The sequence below is a fragment of the Hemiscyllium ocellatum genome, chromosome 4, assembly GCF_020745735.1.
Source record: "Hemiscyllium ocellatum isolate sHemOce1 chromosome 4, sHemOce1.pat.X.cur, whole genome shotgun sequence".
Taxonomy (NCBI): domain Eukaryota; kingdom Metazoa; phylum Chordata; class Chondrichthyes; order Orectolobiformes; family Hemiscylliidae; genus Hemiscyllium; species Hemiscyllium ocellatum.
In genome coordinates, this window is record NC_083404.1 from 142,080,837 (window position 1) to 142,105,905 (window position 25,069).

The 25,069-nt window shown below is 43.9% G+C and overlaps 1 protein-coding gene across 2 annotated transcripts in view; it reads left to right on the plus strand.

Moving 5' to 3' along the window:
- LOC132815146 (nucleolar transcription factor 1-like) overlaps positions 1-25,069 on the plus strand; it is a 62,487-nt gene that overhangs the window by 14,846 nt on the left and 22,572 nt on the right. Inside the window, exons 7-14 of one of the 2 annotated variants that reach the window (XM_060823956.1) lie at positions 7,267-7,387; positions 10,609-10,719; positions 11,234-11,361; positions 11,783-11,924; positions 16,365-16,406; positions 16,715-16,867; positions 23,141-23,284; positions 24,750-24,929. In XM_060823956.1, coding sequence (XP_060679939.1) covers positions 7,267-7,387; positions 10,609-10,719; positions 11,234-11,361; positions 11,783-11,924; positions 16,365-16,406; positions 16,715-16,867; positions 23,141-23,284; positions 24,750-24,929 — 1,021 coding nt within the window. The remainder of the gene's footprint in view (positions 1-7,266; positions 7,388-10,608; positions 10,720-11,233; positions 11,362-11,782; positions 11,925-16,364; positions 16,407-16,714; positions 16,868-23,140; positions 23,285-24,749; positions 24,930-25,069) is intronic. The other variant, XM_060823957.1, reaches the window with a different exon arrangement.

Consider the following 25,069-nt stretch of genomic DNA (forward strand, 5'->3'; position numbering starts at 1 on the left):
GTAATGTTTCAGCCAGCAGAACCATATAGAGTCATAGAGATATTCAGCACGGAAACAGACCCTTCGGTTCAACTCATTCATGCCGACCAGATATCCCAACCCAATCTAGAAATCTGCAGATTTCTCCAACTTTCTCATTTCCCCTCCCCCCACCTTTTCTCAGTCCCAACCCTCAGACTCAGCACCGCCTTCTTGACCTGCAATCTTCTTTCCGACCTCTCCGCCCCCAACCCCTCTCCGGCCTATCACCCTCACCTTAACCTCCTTCCACCTATCGCAGTCCCAATGCCCCTCCCCCAAGTCCCTCCTCCCTACCTTTTATCTTAGCCTGCTTGGCACACCCTCCTCATTCCTGAAGAAGGGCTTATGCCCGAAACGTCGATTCTCCTGTTCCTTTGATGCAGACTGGCCTGCTGTGCTTTTCCAGCAACACATTTTTAAGCTCAAATCCTCCAACCCTGGCAACATCCTTCTAGATCTTTCCTGAATCCTTTCAAGTTTCACAACATCCTTCTGATGGGATGGAGACCAGAACTGCACACAATATTCCAAAAGTGGCCTAACCAATATCCTGTACAGCCGCAACATGTTTTTCTAACTCAATACCATTTGCCTGCATTATCTCCACGTTTCTTAATCCATCTCCAGATTTATCTCCAGAAATCCATTAATTTCTATTGTGAGCATGGTCAATGATTGATCTGTCTGCAGTAGAGAATTCCAAAGATTCACCAGTCTCTGAGTGAAGAAACTCCAATTCATCTCAATCTTAAATGGCCTGTCCCTTATCCTGAGATTATGTCACCTGATTCTAGAGTGCAGCCAGGGGAAGCGTCCTATCTAGACCGTGTCACTTTCTAAGAATTTTACAAATTTCATTGAGGTCACCTCTCATTCTTTGAAGCTCAAGGAAACACAGACCCAGTTTCCCAATTTCTCCTCATAAGACAAGCCAACCATTCCAAGAATTAATCTGATGCATCTGCCTCTTTGTCAAGTATATCCTTCCTTGCATTATGTGGCACAATAGCAATGTCTGTATCTCTGGGTCAGAAGGTCTAGGCTCAATTCCCACCTGACATGTCCAATTATGTTAACTAAAATAACAATCCTTACTTAGATAGGGAGAGCAAAACTGCATGCAATACTCCAGGTGTGGGCTCACCAAGGCACAATACAAATCTAAGCTCTTCAGTCGTGAATGGTGGTGGATAATTAAACAACTACTGGAGGGGGGGGAGGTTCCACAAATATCCCAGTTTTCAATGATGGAGGAGCCGAACACGTCCATGTAAATGCGAAGATTGACACATTCTCAGTAATCTGCAGCCACAATTGCTGAGTGGATTGGCCTCCTCCAGAGATCCCCAGCATCACAGATACCAGTTTTCGGCCAATTTGATTCACTTGATATCAAGAAACGGTTAGAGGCACTGAATACTGCAAAAGCTGTGGCTCTGTCAACATTCCAGCAATAGTACTGAAGACATGAGCTCCAAAACTAGCTAAGCTGTTCCAGTACAGTTATAATACTGACATCAGCCTGACATTAAAGTCATTGAAATCTACAGTACAGAGAAAAGGCTGTTTGGCCCATTGAGTCTGTGCTGGTCAAAAACGACCACTGAGCGATTCTAATCCTATTTTCCAACACTTGGCCCTATAACTATAAGATGATAAGACATAGGAGCAGAAATTAGACCATTCAGCTCATCAAGTCTGCCCCGCCATTCAATCATGGCTAATAAGTTTCTCAGCCGCATTCTCCCACTTTCTCCCCATATCCCGTGATCTCTTTGATACTCAAGAACTTATTTATCTCAGTCTTAAATATACTCAATGACCTAGCCTTCTGTGGCAATGAATTCCAGAGATTCACCACTCTCTGGCTAAAGAAGTTTCTCCTTTTCTCTGTTCTACTAGATCTTCTCTTTACTCTAAGGCTGTACCTTCGGGTCCTAGGCTTTCCTACCAATGGAAACATCCTCCCAACATCTACTCTGTCCAGGCCATTCGATATTCTGTGTGTTTCAGTTAGAGACCCCCTCATCCTTCTAAAATCCATCGAGCATAAACCCAGAGTCCTCAAAGTTTCCTCATATGTTAAGCTTTTCATTCCTGGGACCATTCTCGTGAACCTCCTCTGAACATACTCCAGGGCCAACCTTCCTGAGATATGGGGTCCAAAACTGCACCCAATACTCCATATGTTGTCTGATCAGAGACTTATAGAGCCTCAGAAGTACATCCCTGCTTTTATATTCAAGTCCTCTCAAAATAAATGCCATCATTGCATTTGCCTTTCTACTGACTGATTCAACCTGCAATTTTACCTTGAGAGAATTCTCGACTAGAACACCCAAGTCTGTTTGCACTTCACACTTCTGAATTTTCTCCCCATTTTGAAAATAGTCCGTGCATTTATTTTTCTGACCAAAATACATGACCTCACACTTGTATGCCTTGTAACGTTGTCTGCTTTGGCATTGCAAGTGCACGTAGAACATTACGGAACAGTACAGGCCCTTCAGCTCTTGGTGTTGTGCCAACCCATGAAATTAATCTGCTCAGCTAACTTACGCCGTTCCATTATTATCCTTATGTATGGCCAATGCCCATTTAAATGCCCTTAGCGAGTCTACTACTGTTGCAGGCAGGCCATCCACCCCCCTACCCCTGATATCTGTCCTCATTCTATCATCCCTCAATTTAAAGCTATGTCCCCTCATGGTAGCCTTCACCATCCGAGGAAAAAGGCTCTCACTGTCCACTCTATTTAACCCTCTGATTATCTTGTATATCTCAATTAAGTCACCTCTCAATCTTATTATCTCTAATGAAAACAGCCTCAAGTCTCTCAGCCTTTCCTTATAAGGACTTCCCTCCAGATCAAACAACATTCTAGTAAATCTTCTCTGAACCCTTTCCAAAGCTTCCATATCCTTCCTATAATGTGGTGACCAGAACTGTATGCAATACTCCAGGTGCATTAGCCCAGTACCCTGCATTCCTGTTATTTCTTCCAAAGTGGACTATCTCACACTTTTCCTCATTAAACTCATTTGCCACTTCTCCGCCCAGCTCTGCATCTTATCTCTGTCCTTCTTAAACCCACAACATCCTTCAACACTATCCACTACTCTGCCTACCATAGTGCCATCTGCAAATTTACTGACCCATCCTTCTAAGCCCACATCCAGATAATTTATAAAAATGACAAACAGCAGTGGCCCCAAAACAGATCCTTGTGGAATGCCACTGGTAACTGAACTCTAGGATGAACATTTCCCATCAACCAGCAAACTCTGTCTTTCAGTTAGCTAATTTCTGATCCGATTTGCTAAATCACCTTCAATCCTGAAACTCCATATTTTGTGCAATAGCCTACCATTTGGAACCTTAACAATGCCATACTGAAGTCCATATACACCACATCAACCGCTTTACCTTCATCCACCTGTTTTGTCACCTTCTCGAAGAATTCAATAAGATTAATTAGGCACAACCTACCCGTCACAAAACTGTGTTGACTATCTCTAATCAAATGATTCCTTTCCAGTTGATTATAAATCCTCTCTCTTATAACCTTTTCCAACATCTTATCACACCCAAAGTAAGGCTCACAGGCCTATAATTACCGGGTTGTCTTGGCTCCCCTTCTTGAACAAGGGAACAACATTTGCTGTCCTTCAGACTTCTAGCACTACGGTCGACAATGATGACATAAAGATCAAAGCCAAAGGCTCTGCAAACTCCTCCCTGGCTTCTCAGAGAATCTGAGGATAAATGCCACCAGGCCCAGGGGTCTTATCTATTTTCAGATCTTCCAAAATTGCTAAAACCACCTCTTTGTCAACTGCAATCCCATCTAATCTAGTAGCCTGTATCTCAGTGTTCTCACTAACATTGCCCTTTTCCAATGTGAATACTAAATGCTTCCCTTATGTCCTCAGATTCCACACACACTCCTTTCCATTGCTACCTTTGATTGGCCCTAATCTTACTCTAGTCATTCTTTTATTCCTGATATACCGATAGAAGGCCTTAGGGTTTTCCTTGATCCTATTTGTCAACAACTTCTCGTGTCCCCTTCTGGCTCCTCTTAACCCTCTCTTTCTTTTCTGGCTAGCGTATAACTCTCAAGTCCCCTAACTGTGCCTTCATGCCTCACCCTCACATGAGCCTTCTTCTTTCTCGTGACAAGAGCTTCAACTTCTTTAGTAAACCATGGCTCCCACCCTCGACAACTACCTCCCTGTCTGATAGGTAGATTCTTGCCAAGGACCCGCAGTAGCTGTTCCTTGAATAAGCTCCACATTTCAAATGTATCCATCCTCTACAGTTTCCCTCCCCATCCTCCCAATCCTATGCATGTTAAATCTTGCCTAATTGCATCATAATTGCCTTTCCCCCAGTTATACTACTTTCCCTGCGGTATATACCTATTCCTGCCCATTGCTGTTGTAAACATAACCGAATTATGGTCACCATCACCAAAGTGGTCACCTATCTCCAAATCTAACACATGGCAGGATTCATTCCTTAGTACCAAATCTAATATGGCATCACCCCTTGTTGGCTGTCTACATACTGTGTCAGGAAACCCTCCTGCACACATTGAATAAAAACCAACCCATCTAGACTGTTTGAACTATCGTATTCCCAGTCAATGTTGGGGAAGTTAAAGTCCCTCATAACATCTACCCTGTTACTCTCACTCCTTTCGAAAATCATCTCAGCTATCCTTTCCTGTACATCCCTGGAACAATTTGGAGGGCTATAGAAAACTCCCGACAGGATGACCTCTACTTTCCTGTTTCTAACCTCAGCCCAAACTACCTCATTGGATGAGTCCTCATGTTCTCTCAGCTGCTGCAATACAACCCCCCCCCCCCCCCCCCCCAAAAACTACCACCACCACCACCATCACCATCCCCATCTTCTCTGTTCTTACTGAAACATCTAAACCCCGGAATCTGCAACAGCCATTCCTGTCCCTCCTCGAGCCATGCCACAACATCAAAATCCCAGGTACCTATCCATGCTGCAGGTTCACCCACCTTATTCCGGATGCTCCTGACATTGAAGTACACACATTTCAAACAGATAGCATGATTGCTGTTGCCCCCTCGCAGCCTTGTAAACCTATCCCTGACCTCACTACCCTCAACCTCCTGTACACTGGAACTACAATTCAGGTTCCCATCCCCCTGCTGCATTAGTTTAAACCACCCCCCGGAAGAGCATTAGCAAATCTCCCCCCCCTCAGGATATTAGTACCCCTCTGGTTCAGGTGAAGACCATCCTGTTTGTAGAGGTCCTACCTTCCCCAGAAAGAGCTTGAATTATCCAAGAATCTGAAACCCTCCCCCCTGCACCATCCATGCAGTTCAGCCCTGCTGTCTCCCTGTTCCTCACTTCACTATCAAGTGGTATGGGCAACAAACCAGAGATAGCAACTCTGTTTGTTCCAGCTGTAAGCTTCCACCCTAACTCCCTGAATTTCTGCTTTAGACCCCCACCTTTCTTCCTACCTATGTCATTGGTGTCTATGTGGGCCATGACTTGGGGCTGCTCCCCTCCCCCACATTGGATCCCATATCTAAATATTTTTGAACTGTTATGAGGGTTTCACCCTTACGGATTCCAGATTTCCACCACCCTCTGAGTGGGAAAAAAACACCCTTTCCTCAAACTTCTCTAAACCTTCTGCCCCTTACCTTAAATCTCTGCACCCCGGTCACTGATCCTTCCCTCAAGGGGAAATGTTTCTTCCTCTCTAGCCTGTCTATACCCCTCAGAATTTTATACTTTTCAGTCATCTCTCCTCACAATCTTATCTGTTCTAAGTCTGTTCCAGTCTGTTCAATCTCTTCTCATAACTGAAACTCAACAGCCCAGGCACCATCCTGGTAAATCTCCAGTGCCTACACATCCCTCCTAAAATGTGGATTCCAGAACTTCACATGATACCCTTTCCAATGTTTTATACAATTTCAGCATCACCTCCCTACTTTAAACTCTCTGCCTAGGCTAGTAAAGGTACGTGCACCAAATGCCGCCTTAATCACTTTATCCACCTGTCCTGGTACCTTAAGGGACCAAGGTCACTGTGTACCTCTGTGCATCCCAGGGTCCTAACATTCATCATGCATTCCCTTAATGTGGAAAATTGCCCCCATATGTCCTGTACACAAAAAACAGGACAATCCAACCTGGCCAGTACCACTCCAGCAGTCTACTCTTGATCATGAGTAATGTGATAGAAGGTATTATCAACAGTGCTATCAAGCTAAGCAGTAACCTACTCAAGTGATGTCCAGTTTGGGTTCTGCCAGGGCGATTCAGCTCCTGACCTTAAATCAGCCTTGGTTCAAAACTCCCCATGAGTGAATTTAAAAAGAAGCACACAGTCCAGGAATAAACCAAAAAAAAAATGAGAACAGTACTAAATTCAACAAAGCAGCAAACAGCTAGGCTTTATGTGGAGTTGGTGTAATATCACACCATAGGAGATAATCAGTCTTAACCATACCCCAGTGAGAGTCATTGTGTGTGTGTAAATCAGTGTGACCTATACCCCAGTGAGAGTCAATATGGGTGGAGGGATGAGGGAGACTTGTGCTCCAGTGATAGAATGTGTGTGTGTGAGAGTGAGAGAGAGAGAGAGAGATTCTGTACCTCAGTGAGAATCTGTGTTGAATCCTATACCCCAATGTTGAATCCTATACCCCAATGTTGAATCCTATACCCCAATGTGATTCTGTTTACATTGTAAGGAAGAATTACAGAATTGTTACTGCAGAAGGAGCTGCTTGGCCAATCATGTCTGCACTGTTTATGTTACCTAGGGCCAATCTCCTGCCTTTCCCCAATGTCGCTGCTCACCATTCTGTGCAAATAACCATCCAGTGCCCCTCTTTAATGCCTCAATTAAACCTGCCTCCACCACATTTCCAGGCAGCGCATTCCAGACCCTGTGTGAAAAAGTTGTTGCACATCACCCTTCCTTCATTTGTACATCACTTTAATCAGTGCCCTCTCATTCATTTTTTTTAATAAGTGGGAACAGCATCTCTCTATCAACTCAATCCAGACCACTCATGATTTTAACAACCTTCATCAAATCACCTCTCCACCACCACCTCTCCAGGGAGAACAGTCCCAACTCCTTCAATTTATCCTCATTACTGAAGTAAAATGGCAAACTAATGATGTAGGGTGATGGCAATTATGTTAATTTCTTTGAATAATCTGTGTTCCCAGGGATGAGCATCCTGATCTCATTGAAGAACAGAGAAAATCAGATATTCCTGAAAAGCCAAAGACACCCCAGCAGTTATGGTATAATCATGAGAAAAAGGCGTTCCTGAAAGTTCACCCTGAGGTAAAGGATGTAATATGCAGTGAACTGAGAAATGTAGTCACTTTCATCTGGTCCCTGAATGGTGGATTACTTATTCATTAGTCACCTTGCAGTTACATTTTACGTCGAAATCGGTGAGAGTAACATGTCATGTGGACTGTGTTGTAATCAAACCAGACCTGGTGGGTTTGGAGTATTCCCTTCACTGCAGGGTATCATAACAGTACATTTTGTATGAAAATCAGCTGTCTTCATAGTGGCTGTTCCTCATACCAGATCACAGATCACTTCTCTTTGTTGCTTCATTGAGAATGCTTGCATTCATTGCCATTCCTATTTACACTTGAACCACCACAGTCCACGTGCTGTATGTAGACTCAAAATGTAGGCTGCGGATTTCAGAATTTTCACCCAAAGACCCTGAGGGAACGCCAATTTATTTCTGAGTCAGGATGGTGAGTGGCTTGAAGGGGAACTTGAAGGTGGCAATATCTGCTGCCCTTATCCTTCTAGATGAAAACATTTTAAAAAAAAAAGAAGCTGCCTTATACAGAAACATAGAAATTAGGAGCAAGAGTAGACCATTCAGATTTTTAAGTAAAAAATGAGGTCTGCAGATGCTGGAGATCACAGCTGCAAATGTGTTGCTGGTTAAAGCACAGCAGGCCAGGCAGCAGCTGGTTAAAGCACAGCAGGCCAGGCAGCAAGGCAGCTGCCTGGCCTGCTGTGCTTTAACCAGCAACACATTTGCATTCAGATTTTTAAGCCCACTCTATTATTCAATATGATCATGGCTGACCATTCTTGCTTTCTTCCCATACCCTACAATCCCTTTAGCCTTAAAACGTAATTCCAACTCCTCTTTAATACATTGAATTTTTTGATCACAACCACATAATTCCACAGGCCAACCCCTCTCCGGGTGATGTCATTTCTCTCCTCTCAGTCCGAAATGGCCCAGCCCATATCCTTACACTGTGACCCCCAAGTTCTGGACACGCACCCCCCTCATCGGGACCATTTACCCTGTGTTGTGGGTAAATCACCACAAGTTACCTTTAATTCAGCTTCTTATTAAGAAATCTCACAGTTAATTGCTGAAACAATAACTCAAACTTTATTGCACGTAGCAACCAAATATTAGGTCCCTCCAATCAACAGGTATAAGCCTGCAAGCCAACTTAGCTATCACCCGATTAATGGTGAAATCTGGTCAGGACTTCATCGGTGATCTGTCTCTGGAAGTTTTCAGGGTTGTCCCCTTCTGCGGTGTTGTTCTTCAAAGTTCTGCTTTTGAGTTATGATTCTTATGTAGATTTTCATCCTTTAGTCTCTGAGATGATACCTAGTTTTCTTCAGAGTCTTCCATTTGAGTTGTGCAAGACTGCAGCCAGTTTCGAAAACAGTTTCTACCCGACTGTTGTTAGAATAGTCTCAAACTCTGAGCATTGCCTGTCCCTGTGTGTTTGTTTTTGCTGCTGTTTACCTATTATTTACTATCGATGCTACTTAACTCTGTGATCTGCCTGTATTGCTCACAAGACAAAGCTTTTCATTGTGCCTCGGTAAACGTGACAATAAATTCAATTCAAATTCAAATGCACCTGGCTTCCTTATTGAAAGTAATTTCTTTGTTACGTTTGGCTTAACTGTCTGATTGAAGACACAGCTTTCCTGTAGTTAACTCCTTAAATCCTTCTGCAGGGTAATCTGTTGTCCCTGTGGCATAAAGCAGCCAATGTATCAGGCAGTGTCAAAGCAGTTTTTTTATGTAATCTCAGAAAGACATGGCTAATTGCTTGAGTGTACATGTAACAGCTTGTCTTTGTTTCTTAACAGCTTATTCCAGTGGTATTGCTGTTTGTAACAGCTTATCTTTTATTGATTCCTCCAATCCATGAATAGTTATTAAATTTCTTAAGTCTATCACTTCCGTCTAGTCCTGGTAGAATTTTACAGGTTTCTATGAGGTTCCCCCTCATTCTTCCAAACTCCAGAGAATATACTCCTAACCGATCCAGTCTATCATCAAATGTCTTTCTTGCCATTCCAGAATAGTAGATCTCAATCTAGGTACCATTCTAGATAGCATTGAGTTTGGAAGGTGCTGTCTGAGGAGCCTTGGCAAATTTCTAGAGTGCATCTTATAGATTGTACACACTGCTGCTACTGAGCTTCAGTGGTGGAGAAAGTGGATGTAGTGCCAATCCAGCATGCCATTTAGTCCTGCATGCTGTTGAACATGGTGGTTGTTGTTAACTTGTATATTGTTGATGGAGAGACATAGAATCAGAACTTTTAATTGTTTGCTGAAGAATTCTGAGCTTCTGACCAGTTCTTGTAGCCACTGTATTTATATAGTTAATTTAGTTCAGTTTCTGCTCAATGGTAACTCCCAGGAAATTGATAGTAGGGATTGGCATTATGGTAATGCCATTGAACATTAGCTTCTTGTTGAAGATGGTCATTGCCAGGTATTTGTGTGATGCAAATGTTTCTTGCTACTTATCAGCTCATGTCTGAATATTGTCCAAGCCTTCCTGCATTTGGACACTGATTGCTTCCCTGTTTCTGGGTCTCTTCACCTTTGATTTTCTCTCACAACCAGTCTCCTGCATTTACTCTGTAAGAGTTCTGTAGGTTTCAAAGCAATCACGTATTCGTTTAAACTGTAGAGGACACAGCTGTAGTTGCCTTAAGCTATCCTTGGAGCCCATGGATTATTGTGGTGACAATTACCAATCTGTCTATGGCCAGTATATCCTCCCCTTTAGTAAGAAGACCAAAGCCTACATATGACAGTCTTACAAAGGCTGTCAACAATTGCAGCAGGATATTTTCACTCCAACGTTCTAGAATAAATTAAAACCAAATAATTATATCTGAGTTACTGTCATAGGGTAGCACTGTCATATAATGATCAAAATTAGATTGATAACATGAAAGTTGGTCAGATTGCATTTGTCCTGCTTTTAATGAACAGACCTACCTCGGCAACGTTTTATATGTGCTGGACAACCTGGCTATGGGCTAATTCACCGGTCTTCAGTACTTTGCTGGAATGTTGTCAAGCCCATAGCCTTTGCAGTATCCAGTGCCTTCAGCCATTTGTGAAATCGGGTAGAATGAGTTGGATTGGTTGAATTGCCCTGTCGTCTGGTGCCTATGACCCTTGGATGCTCTGAGTTTGGGTTCAAATTCAAAGGATGACATTTCATTAAGTGATGTGTTCCTGCTTTCAGGTGAGTCCAAAGGAGCTAAAGGATGCCCTTCGCAAACAGTGGTCTCAGCTATCTGATAAAAAGAGACTCAAGTGGATCAGCAAAGCCCTGGAGCTGCAGAAAGAGTATGAGGTAATGTTACTGATCACCCAGCGACTCTAGTCAAAATCTCTCATTAAATGTGAGATTTAGAGAACAAAAACAACAAAAGTGTGGGAGGGTCAGTGCTGAGGGAGTGCCACACTGTCAGAGGGTCAGCGCTGAGGGAGTGCCACACTGTCGGAGGGTCAGTGCTGAGGGAGTGCTGCATTGTTGGAGGGTGAGCACTGAGGGAGTGCCGCACTGTCGGAGGGTCAGTGCTAAGGGAGCGCTGCATTGTTGGAGGGTGAGCACTGAGGGAGTGCTGCACTGTCTGGGGTTCAGTGCTGACAGAATTATTAATGGAGAGCTGCACTTCTTGATGTGCAGTATTTCAAATAAGACGTTAAATCAAGGATCTTTGATTTCTCTCGACCTCATGTATTTGGAAGATCATCACAGGAAATCTTCCAGTTTTTCTGACCAACATTTATACTTTAAATGAATTTATAAACACAATAATTTTAACGGACAGTTCATGAGACTTTATTCTGAATTATTTTTGTAGGCATCTATGAGAGTTTATGTGGAGGCTCATCCAGAATTGAACTTCGAAGAACCTGCCAAGTCGATTCTAACCAAAGCTGAGAGACAGCTGAAAGATAAATTTGATGGACGTCCTACAAAGCCACCACCGTGAGTATTCTTTACTCCTGACTTGCTCCAGCTTTCACTGTATTTGCAGGGGACTGCAGCTCCATATAGTCAGCAATTGGTGATCGGGAGCAGCGAGTCTTCGTAAATTGTTGTTTTATTCTGTTTTCTGAATCCAGAACCCTATCTTATACGAAATCAGTTGTGTGTTCCCTTAGTTACAGCTGGTATCTAGTGTCACGTACCCAACTGGATTAGAGCTCAGGATTAGTTAGAGAATAAAGCACCCTCTACACTGTCCTCCATCAAACATTTCCAGGGCAGGTACAGTATGAGGTCAGGCATAGGGTAAAGCTCTCTTTACACTGTCTGCTGTCAAACAGTCCAGGACAGAGACAGCAGAGGGTTAGATACAGAGTAAAGTCTGATGCGCTAAGTAGTCTGAATCTTGTTCTTACTGCAGGAATGGGTACTCGTTATACTGTGCAGAACTGATGGTTAACATGAAAGATGTTCCGAGCACTGAACGCATGGTGCTATGCAGCAAGCAGTGGAAGGTCATGTCACAGAAAGAGAAGGATACTTATCAGAAACGATGTGAACAGGTGAGAAACACAGTGCCACACTGGACCAGCAAACTAGCTTTTGGTAACTAACCGCAGGCTAATGAACGAAGCGTAGGAAATAGTAGCAGTAGTAGCATCTTTGTCACTTTGAGCCTACTCCACCATTCAGTACGATTAAAGTGGATCATCTACCTCAGTGCCATATTCCTGCACTCTCCCATTTCCTTTGATATCATGAATATTGAGAAATCTATTGCAATATTTTGTGAACATGTACAGTGACTGAGGTATGGCCAGAATTTCAAAGATTCACCACCCTCTGAGTGAAAGCTTTTCTTGTCATGACAGTTTTGAGCATCTTCCTTTTTGAGATTGTATGACCGTAGATTGTAAAATGTAGGAGCAGAATTAGGCCGTTTGCCCCATTGAGACAGCTGCACCACGAAATTAGAGCGTGGCTGATCTGATCATCCTCCAACTCCACTTTCTTGCTTTATTCCCAAAAAGCCTGATATCTTTAATGTCTGTCTTTGCCTTGACAGCCTTCTGCAGTAAAGAATTTCATAAATTGACTACTGTCTGAGGAAAAAAACTTTCAATGCTGTTTTAAATGGGCAACCCCTTTATTCTGAGTTTATGCCTTTTGGTCCTAGACTCACGCTCAAGGGGGAGTGACATTTCCACATCTATCCTGTCAAGCCCCATAAAACTCTTACATATTTCAATAAGGTTGTCTCTCATTCTTCTGAAGTGTAAGGAATACAGGCCCAAACTATTCAACTGCTCCTCAAAGTAAATCCCTCCATAACCAGGATCAACTTAATCTTCTCTGGATTGTTCCAATGCAAGTGTATATTTCCTTTAATAGGGAACTAAACCTGTTCCCAGCATTCCAGCTGTTGTCTGACTAGGGTCTTGTGTAGTTTTAACAAAATCTCCTTCTATTGCATTCCATTCCCTTTGAAATAAGGGCCAGCATTCCATTACCCAGTGAACTTGGATGCTAACCTTTTTGTGATATAGAACCCCACTAGAACTCCAAATCTCTTCTCTACTGCAGGGTTCTGCAGTCTTTCCACATTTAAATAATATTTAGCTCTTCTATCTGTCCGCCTGATATTTCCCTACATTAAAATTCTGCCAAGTTATGCCTAGTCCTTAACCTATCTATATCCCTCTGCAGACTCTCCATGCTTCCCACCTATTTTCGTGTTATCTACAAAGTTGGCTACAGCACAATCACTTATCTCATCAAAGTCATGACAGTATTTGTAAGGAATTTGTAAGTGTTCCCAGCACTGATCCCTGTGGTACTCCAATAGTAACAGATTGCCTGAAAATGGCCTCTTTATGCCAGCTCTCTATCTTCTATCCATGGTTATATACTACCCCAGCATCGTGGGCTTTTATATTAAGTAACCTTATGTGCAGTACCTTATGGGCAATCCAAATATATTAGACCTACAGATTCCCTTTACCCTGTCTATTACCTCCTTAAAGAATTGTAATAAATTTTTCAGACATGATTTCCTCTTCATGAAGCCTTGCTGACTCTGCTGAATTATGTTATGCTCTGTTATTTGTCCTTTATGACAGACTCAAATGTTTTTCCAATAAATTTAATCCATTTTTGTTTTTCTTACATTTTGTTTTATCTCCATCCTTGTTTGAATGAGGGAGGTATCAATTTTCTAATCCTTTGAGACCTTCCAGAATCTAAGGATTCTTGAAAGATTTGTGGGCGGCACGATGGCACAGTGGTCAGCACTGCTGCCTCACAGCGCCAGAGACCCGGGTTCAATTCCCACCTCAGGCGACTGACTGTGTGGAGTTTGCACATTCTCCCTCTGTCTGCGTGGGTTTCCTCAGGGTGTTCTGGTTTCCTCCCACAGTCCAAAAATGCGTGGGTTAGGTGAATTGGCTGTGCTAAATTGGCCCTAGTGTTAGGCGAAGGGGTAAATGTAGGGGAATGGGTCTGGGTGGGTTGCGCTTCGGCGGGTCAGTGTGGATTATTGGGCCGAAGGGCCTGTTTCCACACTAAGTAATCTAATCTAATTACCTCTGTAGCTACTTCCTTTAAAATCCTAAAAAGTAACCCCCAGCTTAGAGAACTTATTAACCTTTAGCCCCATTATTTCCCCATCCTCATTCCGTAATGGACCTATGTTAACTCTATCTTCCTTTTTTCAATGTTTCCCCTCAATCCCTCCCCTTCATTGACTGTGCCTCAAAATCTCACTGTGTTAACATTATAGCTTCAGCCCAATCCTGTACTTTGTGATCAACTAGACGGGGAAATGAATACTGCCCTGCCATTATTACACACATCTCAAGAACCAACATGGAAATAATTTGGAGCTCGGAGCTTCTCTTTCAATCAATAACTCAGGCACTGCGTTGTATTATCATCAGAGTCAAACGTAGTGGAAAAGAAAATGCTTACAGTTGGAGATCAGCTTCAGGATATCTCTGCAGGGTAGTGTCCTTAGGCCTAACCAACTTCAGCTTCACCAATGACCTTCCTTCCATCATAAGACTGGAAGTGGGAATGGCCACCAATTGCAGAATGTTCAGCACTATTTGTGACTACACAGATACTGAAACCGTCCATAACCAAATCATCGAGATCTGGTTAATATCTAGAACCCAAGCTCTATGAAATCAGTTGTGTGTTCCCTTAGGGCTGGCATCCAGTGCCCTGAGCCCAAACTGGATTACATCTCAGAGATAGAGAGAGAGTGAAGCTTCCTCAGACATTGAAACAGCCTATATCCAAATGCATCAAGATTTGGACAATATCCAGAACCCAGACTTGAGTTTTGATCAAGTTTGGTCTTGAGTGGAAGTAATATTCATGTCCTACAAATGCCAGGCAATAACAGTTTCCAACAAGTGAGAATGCAGTTTCCCTTGGTATTCAATGGTATCACCATTGCTGAAATATACTATCAATATCTTTGGGGTTGCAAATAACCAGAAACTGAATTGGACTCTCCATATTCATACATATAAAAACTGTGGCTACATGGTCAGGTCAGAGACTAGGAACACTACAGCAAGTAATTCACCTCCTGACTTTCCAAAACCTGCCCACCATCTATAAGTCAAAAGTGTGATGGAATAATACTCCCCACTTGCTAGATGAGGCTTGATACCATCTGGGACAAAGCAGCCCACTTGATTGGCACGGCATTTATTCCTCCACACCCACACTCGGTAGCAGCAATGTGTACCATATACAAAATGCATTTAACAGCTCAGTAAGGCTCCTAAAATACTCAATTCAACCTCTCTTTGACCAAGCGTGTTCTGCCTGTCATTACACTCTGGATAAAGAGGTTTCTCCAGAATTCTGATTGAACGTGATAATGAATATTTTAGATTTCCAGTCCAAAGATGTGTAAGGTATGTGGATGGGCCATGTTAAAATTGCCCATAGTGTCCAGAAATGTGCAAGCTAGGTGGATTAACCATGGGATATGCAGGGTTGCAAGGATGTAGTAGAGGGGTGGCTCTGAATGGGATGTTCTTTGGAGGGTCACTGTGGACTCGACAGGCCTGCTTCCACATTGTAGAGATTTCATGATTCTATAATTTATGGCCCCTGGTTCTGCTATTGGCTGCAAGTGAAGTTGATTGTGTCTGTCCATTTGAATTGTTTTCTAGTTTTAAAGATCTCTATTAGCGCATTCTTCTGACTTTTTAAACATTGAAACAAGTCCTGCCATATTCATTCTTTCTGATAAATGTATGTTAGTTATCGTGGAAATCTTTGTAGTATCTCCAGTTCCCAATAACCTTTTATCGTTTGATCTCTTGAGTTCTAAGATCTATATCTCCATCTTTCTTAAATGTTCTGACCTCAACAGTTTCCTGTGGTAGAGAAATGCACAGGCTCACCACTATCTGGGTGAAACCATTCCTCCTCAGTTTTGTCTTAAAAGCCCTATCCTTAGACTACCTGGTAATCAGGAACATCCTTTCTGTATCTACCTACACCCTGTCTGGGTCCTGTTAAAACCTTAAAGGTTTACTTTGAGATTTCCCCCCCCCACCTCATTATTCTTTTCTCTAGCAAAGTAGTCCTAACCAATCCAAGTTCTCCCATAAATCAGTCCTTTGAACTGTATGCCTTTCTCAGTCACCTGGAAGAGCAGTTAAAAGTTAACCACATTGCTGTGGGTCTGAAGTCACATATAGGCCAGACCAGGTAAGGATGGCAGATTACCTTCTATAAAGGACATTAGTGAACTAGATGGGTTTTCATAACAATCAATTTACGGTCACTGTGAACCTTTTGGAATTACAGATTTATGAACTGAATTTCAATTAAATTCCACCAATGCCATGAAGGCATTTAATTCCAAAGCACGGGCTGAGGCATCTCAATTACCATCCAGTGACATTGTAACAGTGCCATTAATGGATAAATAATGATCCCTATATTGCCTGTGACTCTCATTTATGACTCTTCCACAGAAAAAGAAGCTTTATGAGACAGAGATGCAGCGATTTCTCGAGGTGAGTAAGTAGTGTTTCCTGTTGTTGGAATCTACATTCTAAACTGTGCTGTACCTGACCTGGGTGTGTTTATTTGGGTCAGTGTAGAGGGACCTTTACTCTGTATCCATGCCTGTGTTGTACCTACCCTGTTTGATTGGGACAGTGTGAACAGAGTTACTTGTGTGTTTGTGTAGTATATGCTGTCACTCTCTTACTCATCATTTTCTATGCACTGTCAGCCTCCAGCTACCCCCTGTCTAATTATTGAGTCTCTGTGGTTTGTTTAGGAAACTAATATTCATGGCAAAAATTACTACATTTTTCAGAGTCTCCCGGATGAAGAGCGGGAGAGGGTATTACAGGAGGAGAAGATCGGAGGCAGCAAAATAACAAGCAACGTAACAACAAATGTACAGAATAATGCCCCTCAGCGAACAAAATCTGGCAGCCCCACTTCACCAGCTTCACCAGCCTGCAAGGTCAGTCCCTGATGGCATGGCTAGGAGCATGAAGGGCCAAACAGCCATTTCACTCTTCAGTCAGATTGTGGCAAATCATTGACTCACTTTTGTCAAAAATCCCTTGGTTTGTTAACCAAAACCTCCATCAATCCCGGTCCTGAAATTTTCAACCACATTTGGAGAATTGTGTTCATTTCTGGGTATCTTCTTTAAGGATGTTAAACCCTGGAGAGAGTTCAAAGGAAATTTACTGGAATGATCCCAAGAATGAAGGATTTTAGATACAAGGAAAGATTAGAGACATTAGGTTTATTTCCTATGGAGCAGAGAAGATTAAGAGGTGACTTTATTGAGGTGCTCCAAAATATGAAAAGTTGTGACAGTGTAAAGAAGGACATTCTGTTTTCACTAGTTGGTGTGTCAGTAATTAGGGGCCACTATTTCAAGATTGTCAGGAAGAGAGCGAGGAGTGAGATGAGGTGAAACTTCGTTACTCAGAGTTGTTTGGATTTGGAATGTGCTACCTGGGTGAGTGGTGGAGGCAGATTCCACAGGAGGCTTCGAAAGAGAGCTGGCTGTCTATTTGAAAGGGATGAATTTGGAGGACTATGGAGATAGGGCTGGAGAGTCGGATCATCTGGGTAGTTCCTCTGGGACCTAGTTCAGGCACAATAGGTTGAATGGCTGCCTTCTGTACTGTAAATTTCTATGGTTCTAACCAACCCCCAGCTACAAACATATGAATAAGAAACAGGAGGAGGCCACTTGGCCCGTCAAGCATGCTCTGCTATTCAGTGAGATAATGGCAGATCTGATTGTAACCACAACCGCACATTTCTTCTTTCCCCCAATAACTTTTGACCCTTTGCTTACCAGTATCTATCTTTGTCTTGTTTTGGCATTCAGGGTAGTGGCACAAGTCTATGTTCCAGACCTTTACTCCCCTTTGCTTCAGGAAGTGTTTTGTGACAGCAGCAGTAAAGAGCCTGGCTTGACTTTTGAGGTTCTGCCCCCTTGTTATGGATTTCACTTCCCCATCATACCCTTTCAGCTCTTAGTTGTTTGCTATCTATTGGATGACTTATCAACCTTCTAAATTTAATAAAAGCTTTGTATATTAAACCAGTCCTCATAATTTAACCCTGTCCTATTCTGATGAATCTGCACTGTAGAGAAAGTGAGGGTTGCAGATCAGAGTTGAGAGTGTGTTGCTGGAAAAGCACAGCAGGTCAGGCAGCATCCAAGGAGCAGGAGAATCAATGTTTTGGGCATTAGCCCTTCATCAGGAATGAGACTTGTGGGCCAGGGTGCTGAGAGATAAATGGGAGGGAGGGCCAGGGGGCCCACAAGCCTCATTCCTGATGAAGGGCTTATGCCTGCTCCTCTGATGCTGTCTGACCTGCTGTGCTTTTCCAGCTCCACGCTCTTGAATCTGCACTGTACCTTCTCCAAGTTCATTCTGAGCTGTGTACAGAACTGAACCCAGTTACTCCACGTTGGCTCTTTGACCAAGGTTCTCAATGAACTATAACTTTGGTTTGTATACCAAAACTTTGAGATCTTACTAAGGTGAAGTAAGTGTTTGCTGCCAAAACCCAGTGACACAAACTTTATCTTGGAACTGCAGGGAGTGCTGCTAATGGTTTTATACTCGGCATAAGAAACCTGTGATCTGGGAGCAGGAGTAGGCCACTCAGCCCCTTGAGTCTGCACTGCTGTTCAATAAAATCATATCAAATTGTCTGTTCCCATCTACCTCTGAGAAATTAGATTCATTGCCTAACAAGAATCTACCTACCTCAATAATATTCAGTGTTTCCCTCTGCCACCTTCTGAGGCAGAGTGTTCCAAAGCTACATAATTCTCAGAACAATTCTCTGCATTTCTGCCATAAAAGGGAGACCCCCGCATTTTGAAACAATGGTCTTTAGTTCTGGACTGACCCAAAAGAGGGTCCATCCTTTCCACGTCCATCTTGTCAAGATCATTTAAAGATGTCATGAGCTTCACTTGTCTGAATGTGGGAGGAAGTAGGCCAATTAATTTTTTTCAGCATTTTTAGTTTTATACCAATGCTATTCTCCTTCAATTCCTCCTTCCAAAAACACCGATGCTTTCCTAGCATTTTTGGGAAGATTTATTTGCATATTTTTCTGTAAAGATAGAAGCTCAGAGCTAGAACGAACAGAGTCGTTGTCTCTGGTTTGTTGCCACGTGATAGAGAGTCGAGGAATAGGGAGAGAGAACAGTTAAATGCGTGGCTACAGGGATGGTGCATGAGGGAGGGATTCCGGTTTCTGGACAACTGGGGATCTTTCTGGGGAAGGTGGGACCTCTATAAACAGGATGGTCTACACCTGAACCTGAGGGGCACCAGTATCCTTGGGGGGAGGTTTGCTAGTGCTCTTTGGGAGGGTTTAAACTAACTCTGCAGGGGCATGGGAACCTGGACTGTAGCTTTAGGGTACAGGACCTTGAGTGTAGGGAGGTTAGGAACATGGCATCGATCTCGAAGGAGGGTGCCTGTAAACAGGAAGGTGGCTTGAAGTGTGTATACTTCAATGCCAGAAGTATAAGAAATAAGGTAGGTGAACTTGCAGCGTGGGTTGGTACCTGGGACTTCGATGTTGTGGCCATTATAGAGACGTGGGTAGAACAGGGACAGGAATGGTTGTTGCAGGTTCCAGGGTTTAAATGTTTTAGTAGGGTCAGAGATGGGGGTAAAAGAGGGGGAGGTGTGGCATTGCTTGTCAAGGATAGTATTACAGCGGTGGAAAGGACGATGGAGGAAGACTTGCCATCTGAGGTAGTTTGGGCTGAGGTTAGAAATAGGAAAGGTGAGGTCACCCTGTTAGGAGTTTTCTACAGGCCTCCTAATAGTCCGAGAGAAGTAGAGGAAAGTATTGCAAGGATGATTCAGGAGAAGAGTGAAAGTAGCAGGGTGGTTGTTATGGGGGACTTTAACTTCCCAGATATTGACTGGGAAAGCTATAGCTCGAGTTCGTTAGATGGGTCGGTGTTTGTTCAATGTGTGCAGGAGGGTTTCCTGACACAATATGTAGACAGGCCAACAAGAGGTGAGGCTATACTGGATTTGGTTCTAGGTAATGAACCAGGCTAGGTGTTAGACTTGGAGGTAGGTGAGCACTTCGGGGACAGTGACCACAACTCGGTGACTTTTACTCTAGTGATGGAGAGAGATAAGTGTGCACTGCAGGGCAAGAGTTATAGCTGGGGGCAGGGAAATTATGATGCGGTGAGGCATGACTTAGGATGCGTTGTTTGGAAAAATAGGCTTCAAGGGAAGAACACAAATGATATGTGGAGATTGTTCAAGGAACAGCTAATGGGTGTCCTTGATAAGTATGTACCAGTCAGGCAGGGAGTAAAGGGTCTTGTGAGGGAGCCGTGGTTCAATAAGGAATTGGAATCCCTTGTGAAAGGGAAGAGGGCGGCATATGTAAGGATGAGGCGTGAAGGTTCAGTTGGGGCGATTGAGAGTTATAGGGTAGCCAGGAAGGATCTAAAGAGAGAGCTAAGAGCAGCGAGAAGGGGACATGAAAAGTCCTTAGTTGATAGGATTAGGGAAAACCCAAAGGCTTTCTATAGGTATGTCAGGAATAAAAGGATGACTAGGGTAGGTATCGGTCCAGTCAAGGATAGTAGTGGGAAGTTGTGCGTGGAGGCGGAGGAGATTGGAGAGACACTAAATCAATACTTTTCGTCAGTATTCACTCAGGAACAGGACACTGTTGCTGATGTGAATATTGAGTCACAAGTGATTAGAATGGATGGCCTTGAGGTATGTAGGGGAGAGGTCTGGGGAATACTGGAAAGGATGAAAATAGATAAGTCCCCTGGGCCTGATGGCATTTATCCTAGGATCCTCTGGGAAGCTAGGGAGGAGATAGCAGAGCCATTGGCCTTGATTTTTATGTCGTCGTTGTCTACGGGAATAGTGCCTGAAGACTGGAGGATAGCGAATGTGGTCCCCTTGTTCAAGAAGGGGAGTAGGGTTAGCCCTAGTAACTAAATGCCAGTGAGTCTCACTTCTGTTGTGGGCAAAGTCTTAGAGAGAATTGTAAGGGATAGGATTTATGAACATCTGGATAGGAATAATGTGATCAAGGATAGTCAGCATGGTTTTGTGAAGGGCAGGTCATGCCTCACAAACCTTATTGAGTTCTTTGAGAAGGTGACCAAGGAAGTGGACGAGGGTAAAGCAGTATATGTGGTGTATATGGATTTTAGCAAGGCGTTCGATAAGGTACCCCATGGTAGGCTAATGCAAAAACTACGGAGGTATGGCATTGAGGGTGCATTAGAGGTTTGAATTAGGAATTGGCTGGCTGGAAGGAGACAGAGGGTAGTAGTAGATGGTATAGGTTCATCTTGGAGTGCAGTTACTAGCGGTGTTCCACAAGGATCTGTTTTAGGACCATTGCTGTTTGTCATTTTTATAAATGACCTAGAGGAGGGGCTTGAAGGCTGGGTGAGCAAGTTTGCGGATGACATGAAAGTCGGTGGAGTTGTGGACAGCGAAGAAGGATGTGGCAGGTTACAGCGGGATATAGATAAGTTGCAGAGCTGGGCAGAAAGGTGGCAAATGGAGTTCAATGTAGCGAAGTGTGAAGTCATTCACTTTGGTAGGAGTAACAAGAAGATGGATTACTGGGCTAATGGTAGGCTACTTGGTAGTGTGGATGAGCAGAGGGATCTCGGTGTCCGTGTACACAGATCTCTGAAAGTTGCCACCCAGGTAAATAGTGCTGTGAAGAACGCATATGGTGTACTGGGCTTTATTGGTAGAGGAATTGAGTTCCGGAGTCCTGAGGTCATGTTGCAGTTGTGTAAGACTCTGGTGTGGCCTCATCTGGAGTATTGTGTGCAGTTTTGGTCGCCATACTATAGGAAGGATGTGGAGGCATTGGAACGAGTGCAGAGGAGGTTTACCAGGATGTTGCCTGGCATGGTAGGAAGATCGTATGAGGAAAGGCTGAGGCACTTGGGGCTGTTCTCATTGGAGAAAAGAAGGTTTGGGGGGGATTGGATATAGGTGTACAAGATGATTAGGGGTTTAGATAGGGTTGACAGTGAGAACCTTTTACCGCTAATGGAGTCAGCTGTTACTAGGGGACACAGCTTTAAATTAAGGGGAGGTAGGTATAGGACAGATGTTAGGGGTAGATTCTTTACTCAGCGGGTTGTGAGTTCATGGAATGCCCTGCCAGTAGCAGTGGTGGACTCTCCCTCTTTATGGTCATTTAAGCGGGCATTGGATAAGCATATGGAGGTTATTGGGCTAGTGTAGGTTAGGTAGGCTTCAGTCGGCGCAACATTGAGGGCCGAAGGGCCTGTACTGTGCTGTATTTTTCTATGTTCTATGTTCTATGTAAAAGTAGTTGTTTAATTGCTCTGCCAATTCCTTGATCTCCATTAAGAGTACTGGCATAGGCCATTTAAGACTGAGATGAGAAGACATTTCTTTCACCATGAAGTGATGGTCTGTGGATTTTTAAAAGTATATTATTCATTCATGGCACCTGGGTGTTGCTGGTTAGGCCAGCATTTATTGTCCAACTCTAATTGTTAAGAATCAACCACATTGCTGTGGTCTGGAGTCACGTGTAGTTGGAGTCAGGTAAAGATGGCAGATTTCCTTCTCTAAAGGACATAAGTGAACCAGATCAGTTTTACAACAATTCCATGGTCATGGTTAGAATTAGCTTTTTATTCCAGATTTTTATTGATTGCAAATTTACATCATCTACCGTGGTGGCATTTGAACCCATGGCCCAGAACATTAACTTGGGGTTCTGAATTACTAGCCCAGTGATAGTACCACTAAGCCACCACCTCCCCAGTTCTCTGCCACAGGAAGCTGTTGAAGCCAAAACATTGAATGTTTTAAAGAGGAATTAACAGTAGTTCTTAGATCTATAGGAACCAAAAGGTATGGGGTGAAAGTGGGACCAGCATACTGAGTTTGATGATCAGCCATGATCAAACTGAATGGTGAAGCAGATTCGATGGGTTGTGAATGACCTGCTCCTACTCCCATGTTCGATGATTCTGTGTCTATGGAGAGAATGGAGTGAGGCAGATGAAGGAGTGGGTGTTCTAAATGTGAAGTGATGCTGCCCGTCTTTGTTCTTAGCATCTTAGAGCAGGCCAATCCAGCCCCATTGAGTTCAGTTTTATTGTTAGCTTCCTGCGTTTCATTTTGAAAGTTGCACATGAAGAGTCGCGCAGTCTTATCCTCTTTCAGGAATTGTTTCTCTCATTTTTCAGAGTGTTCCTGAGCGTCCACAGCAGCCCATCTCTGCCATGTTCCTTTTCTTCCAAGAGAAACGAAAGGACAATCCCAATCTAACGGAGAGCGAGCTCACCCGGCAGCTGGCCAGGATGTGGAATGAGTTGTCAGAGAGGAAGAGGGTGAGGATGTTAACCTAGTGCTAGAGGTGGTGTCTGAGATAAAAACACAAAGTACTGGGGAAATTGGCAGCATTTAGGGAGAAAGAAACAACAAACGCTTTCACTCCAAAAGATGTTGCCTTTGTTGGATTGAGACCAGGGAATTTGGAAGTGATGTTTATGCTTTTACTTCACTCTGATCTGTAGTAAGAAGCTGCAGATTTTCATTTTGTTAACTTCTGATTTGTCTGCTGTTTAACCTGTAGTGAGTGTCAGATCAAAGCCCCCAGTGGTTTTTGCTGCTAATTGTGGCTTTCTTCTCCCTGAAGCCTATTTCCCTGTCAAACACATTGATGTCTGTCTGAGTCCAATTGGACAACTGACACCTTCTCGGAAAAGGTCCAAGATGGCAGCTGAGTAGGATGCTTCAGACAGAGCTCATCCGCTCCAGCTGTTCCAATTCTATTTTTTCCCTTTTTTTTCTTTTTTCTCTCTTCTCAGCCACTGACCTCCCAGCCTTGGAACTTCTGGCCCCCTACTTCGCAGCCCGTAACCCCTCGGACCCCGACCTCGCAGCCCCTGACATTGCAGCCCCCGACGCCGCGGCCCCCGACCCCGCGGCCCCCGACCCCGCGGCCCCCGACCCCGCGGCCCCCGACCCCGCAGCCCCCGACCCCGCAGCCCCCGACCCCGCAGCCGAAGAACTCTTGGCCTTGGAATTCCTGGCCTCAGCATAGACCCAATGAGGCAGGCCCTCGGCCTGGCTTGGTGATCTCCCAGCGGCCCAGCATGTTGGCCTTCAGGGGATACGTGGTGATCTTTTGGCCTGGCATGGTCTCAAAGTAATACCAGCGCGATCTCCCAGTCTCATGAGCCTTGAGGTGAAGCCAGGCACGGTCTGGATCAAGACCCAATGCGGACTGGAGGCTAGGGATCAACATGGACTGGGTCAGACTTCTGTTTCTCTGTATGTTTTTTTTCTCCATTTTATAATTTGTTCTTAAATCTGCAATGCTCTACTTTTGTTTTAACTTTTCTACTTTTCCAAGAACTGTAACTGAAAACGCTGTATCTAGAGACCTCTATCTAAGATGTCACCATCTTGCACACTTTACACTGTACCCATTTCGGTACATGTCACAGTAAAGCTGATTAATGTATAAGTCCCAGGCCCCTCTCCCACACCTCATCGGATTCATTGTCATTCCAGAGAGCAGTAGTTTTAAGAAGAATATGAGCAAGGGAGAAGAGTTAAAGAGATGTTGGAATGAGCGCAGGGAGATTGGGGGTGTTGAAAGTACGGGGAATGTTGGGTGAATGAGCATGTGGAGAGGGAAGGATGAGTGTGGGAGGGTGTGTGAACATGGGAGAAGGGATGTGGTGTGAGCGCCTGGACACGGGAAGCGAGTACTGTTGTGAGAGCCATGTAGTATATTCCAAATTCCGGGCACTGCTTATCGGCTCTCTTTGTTTTACCGTGCTTCAGGAGAAGTACAAGAGGATGGAAAGAACCTTGAAAGCAGAATACGAGCAAAGGATGCAGAACTTCTTGAAAGAGAAGAAGGAAGCTGGATCCACAAGGAAAGGGAAGTGGCCTGAAAGCCCCAAAACTGCTGAGAAGATCTGGGAGCAGACAGTGATCAATGATTACACTGCAAAGCACCGGGTATGTATCCAGTGGGACCGGGCCCCTGTCTTTCCAAGTCAGGGTAGTGAGTGGTTTGGAGGTGGCGTTCCCATTTATCTGCTGTCCTTGTCCTTCTAGATAGAAGTGGTTTGGACGGTGCTATTGCAAGACCAAATTTT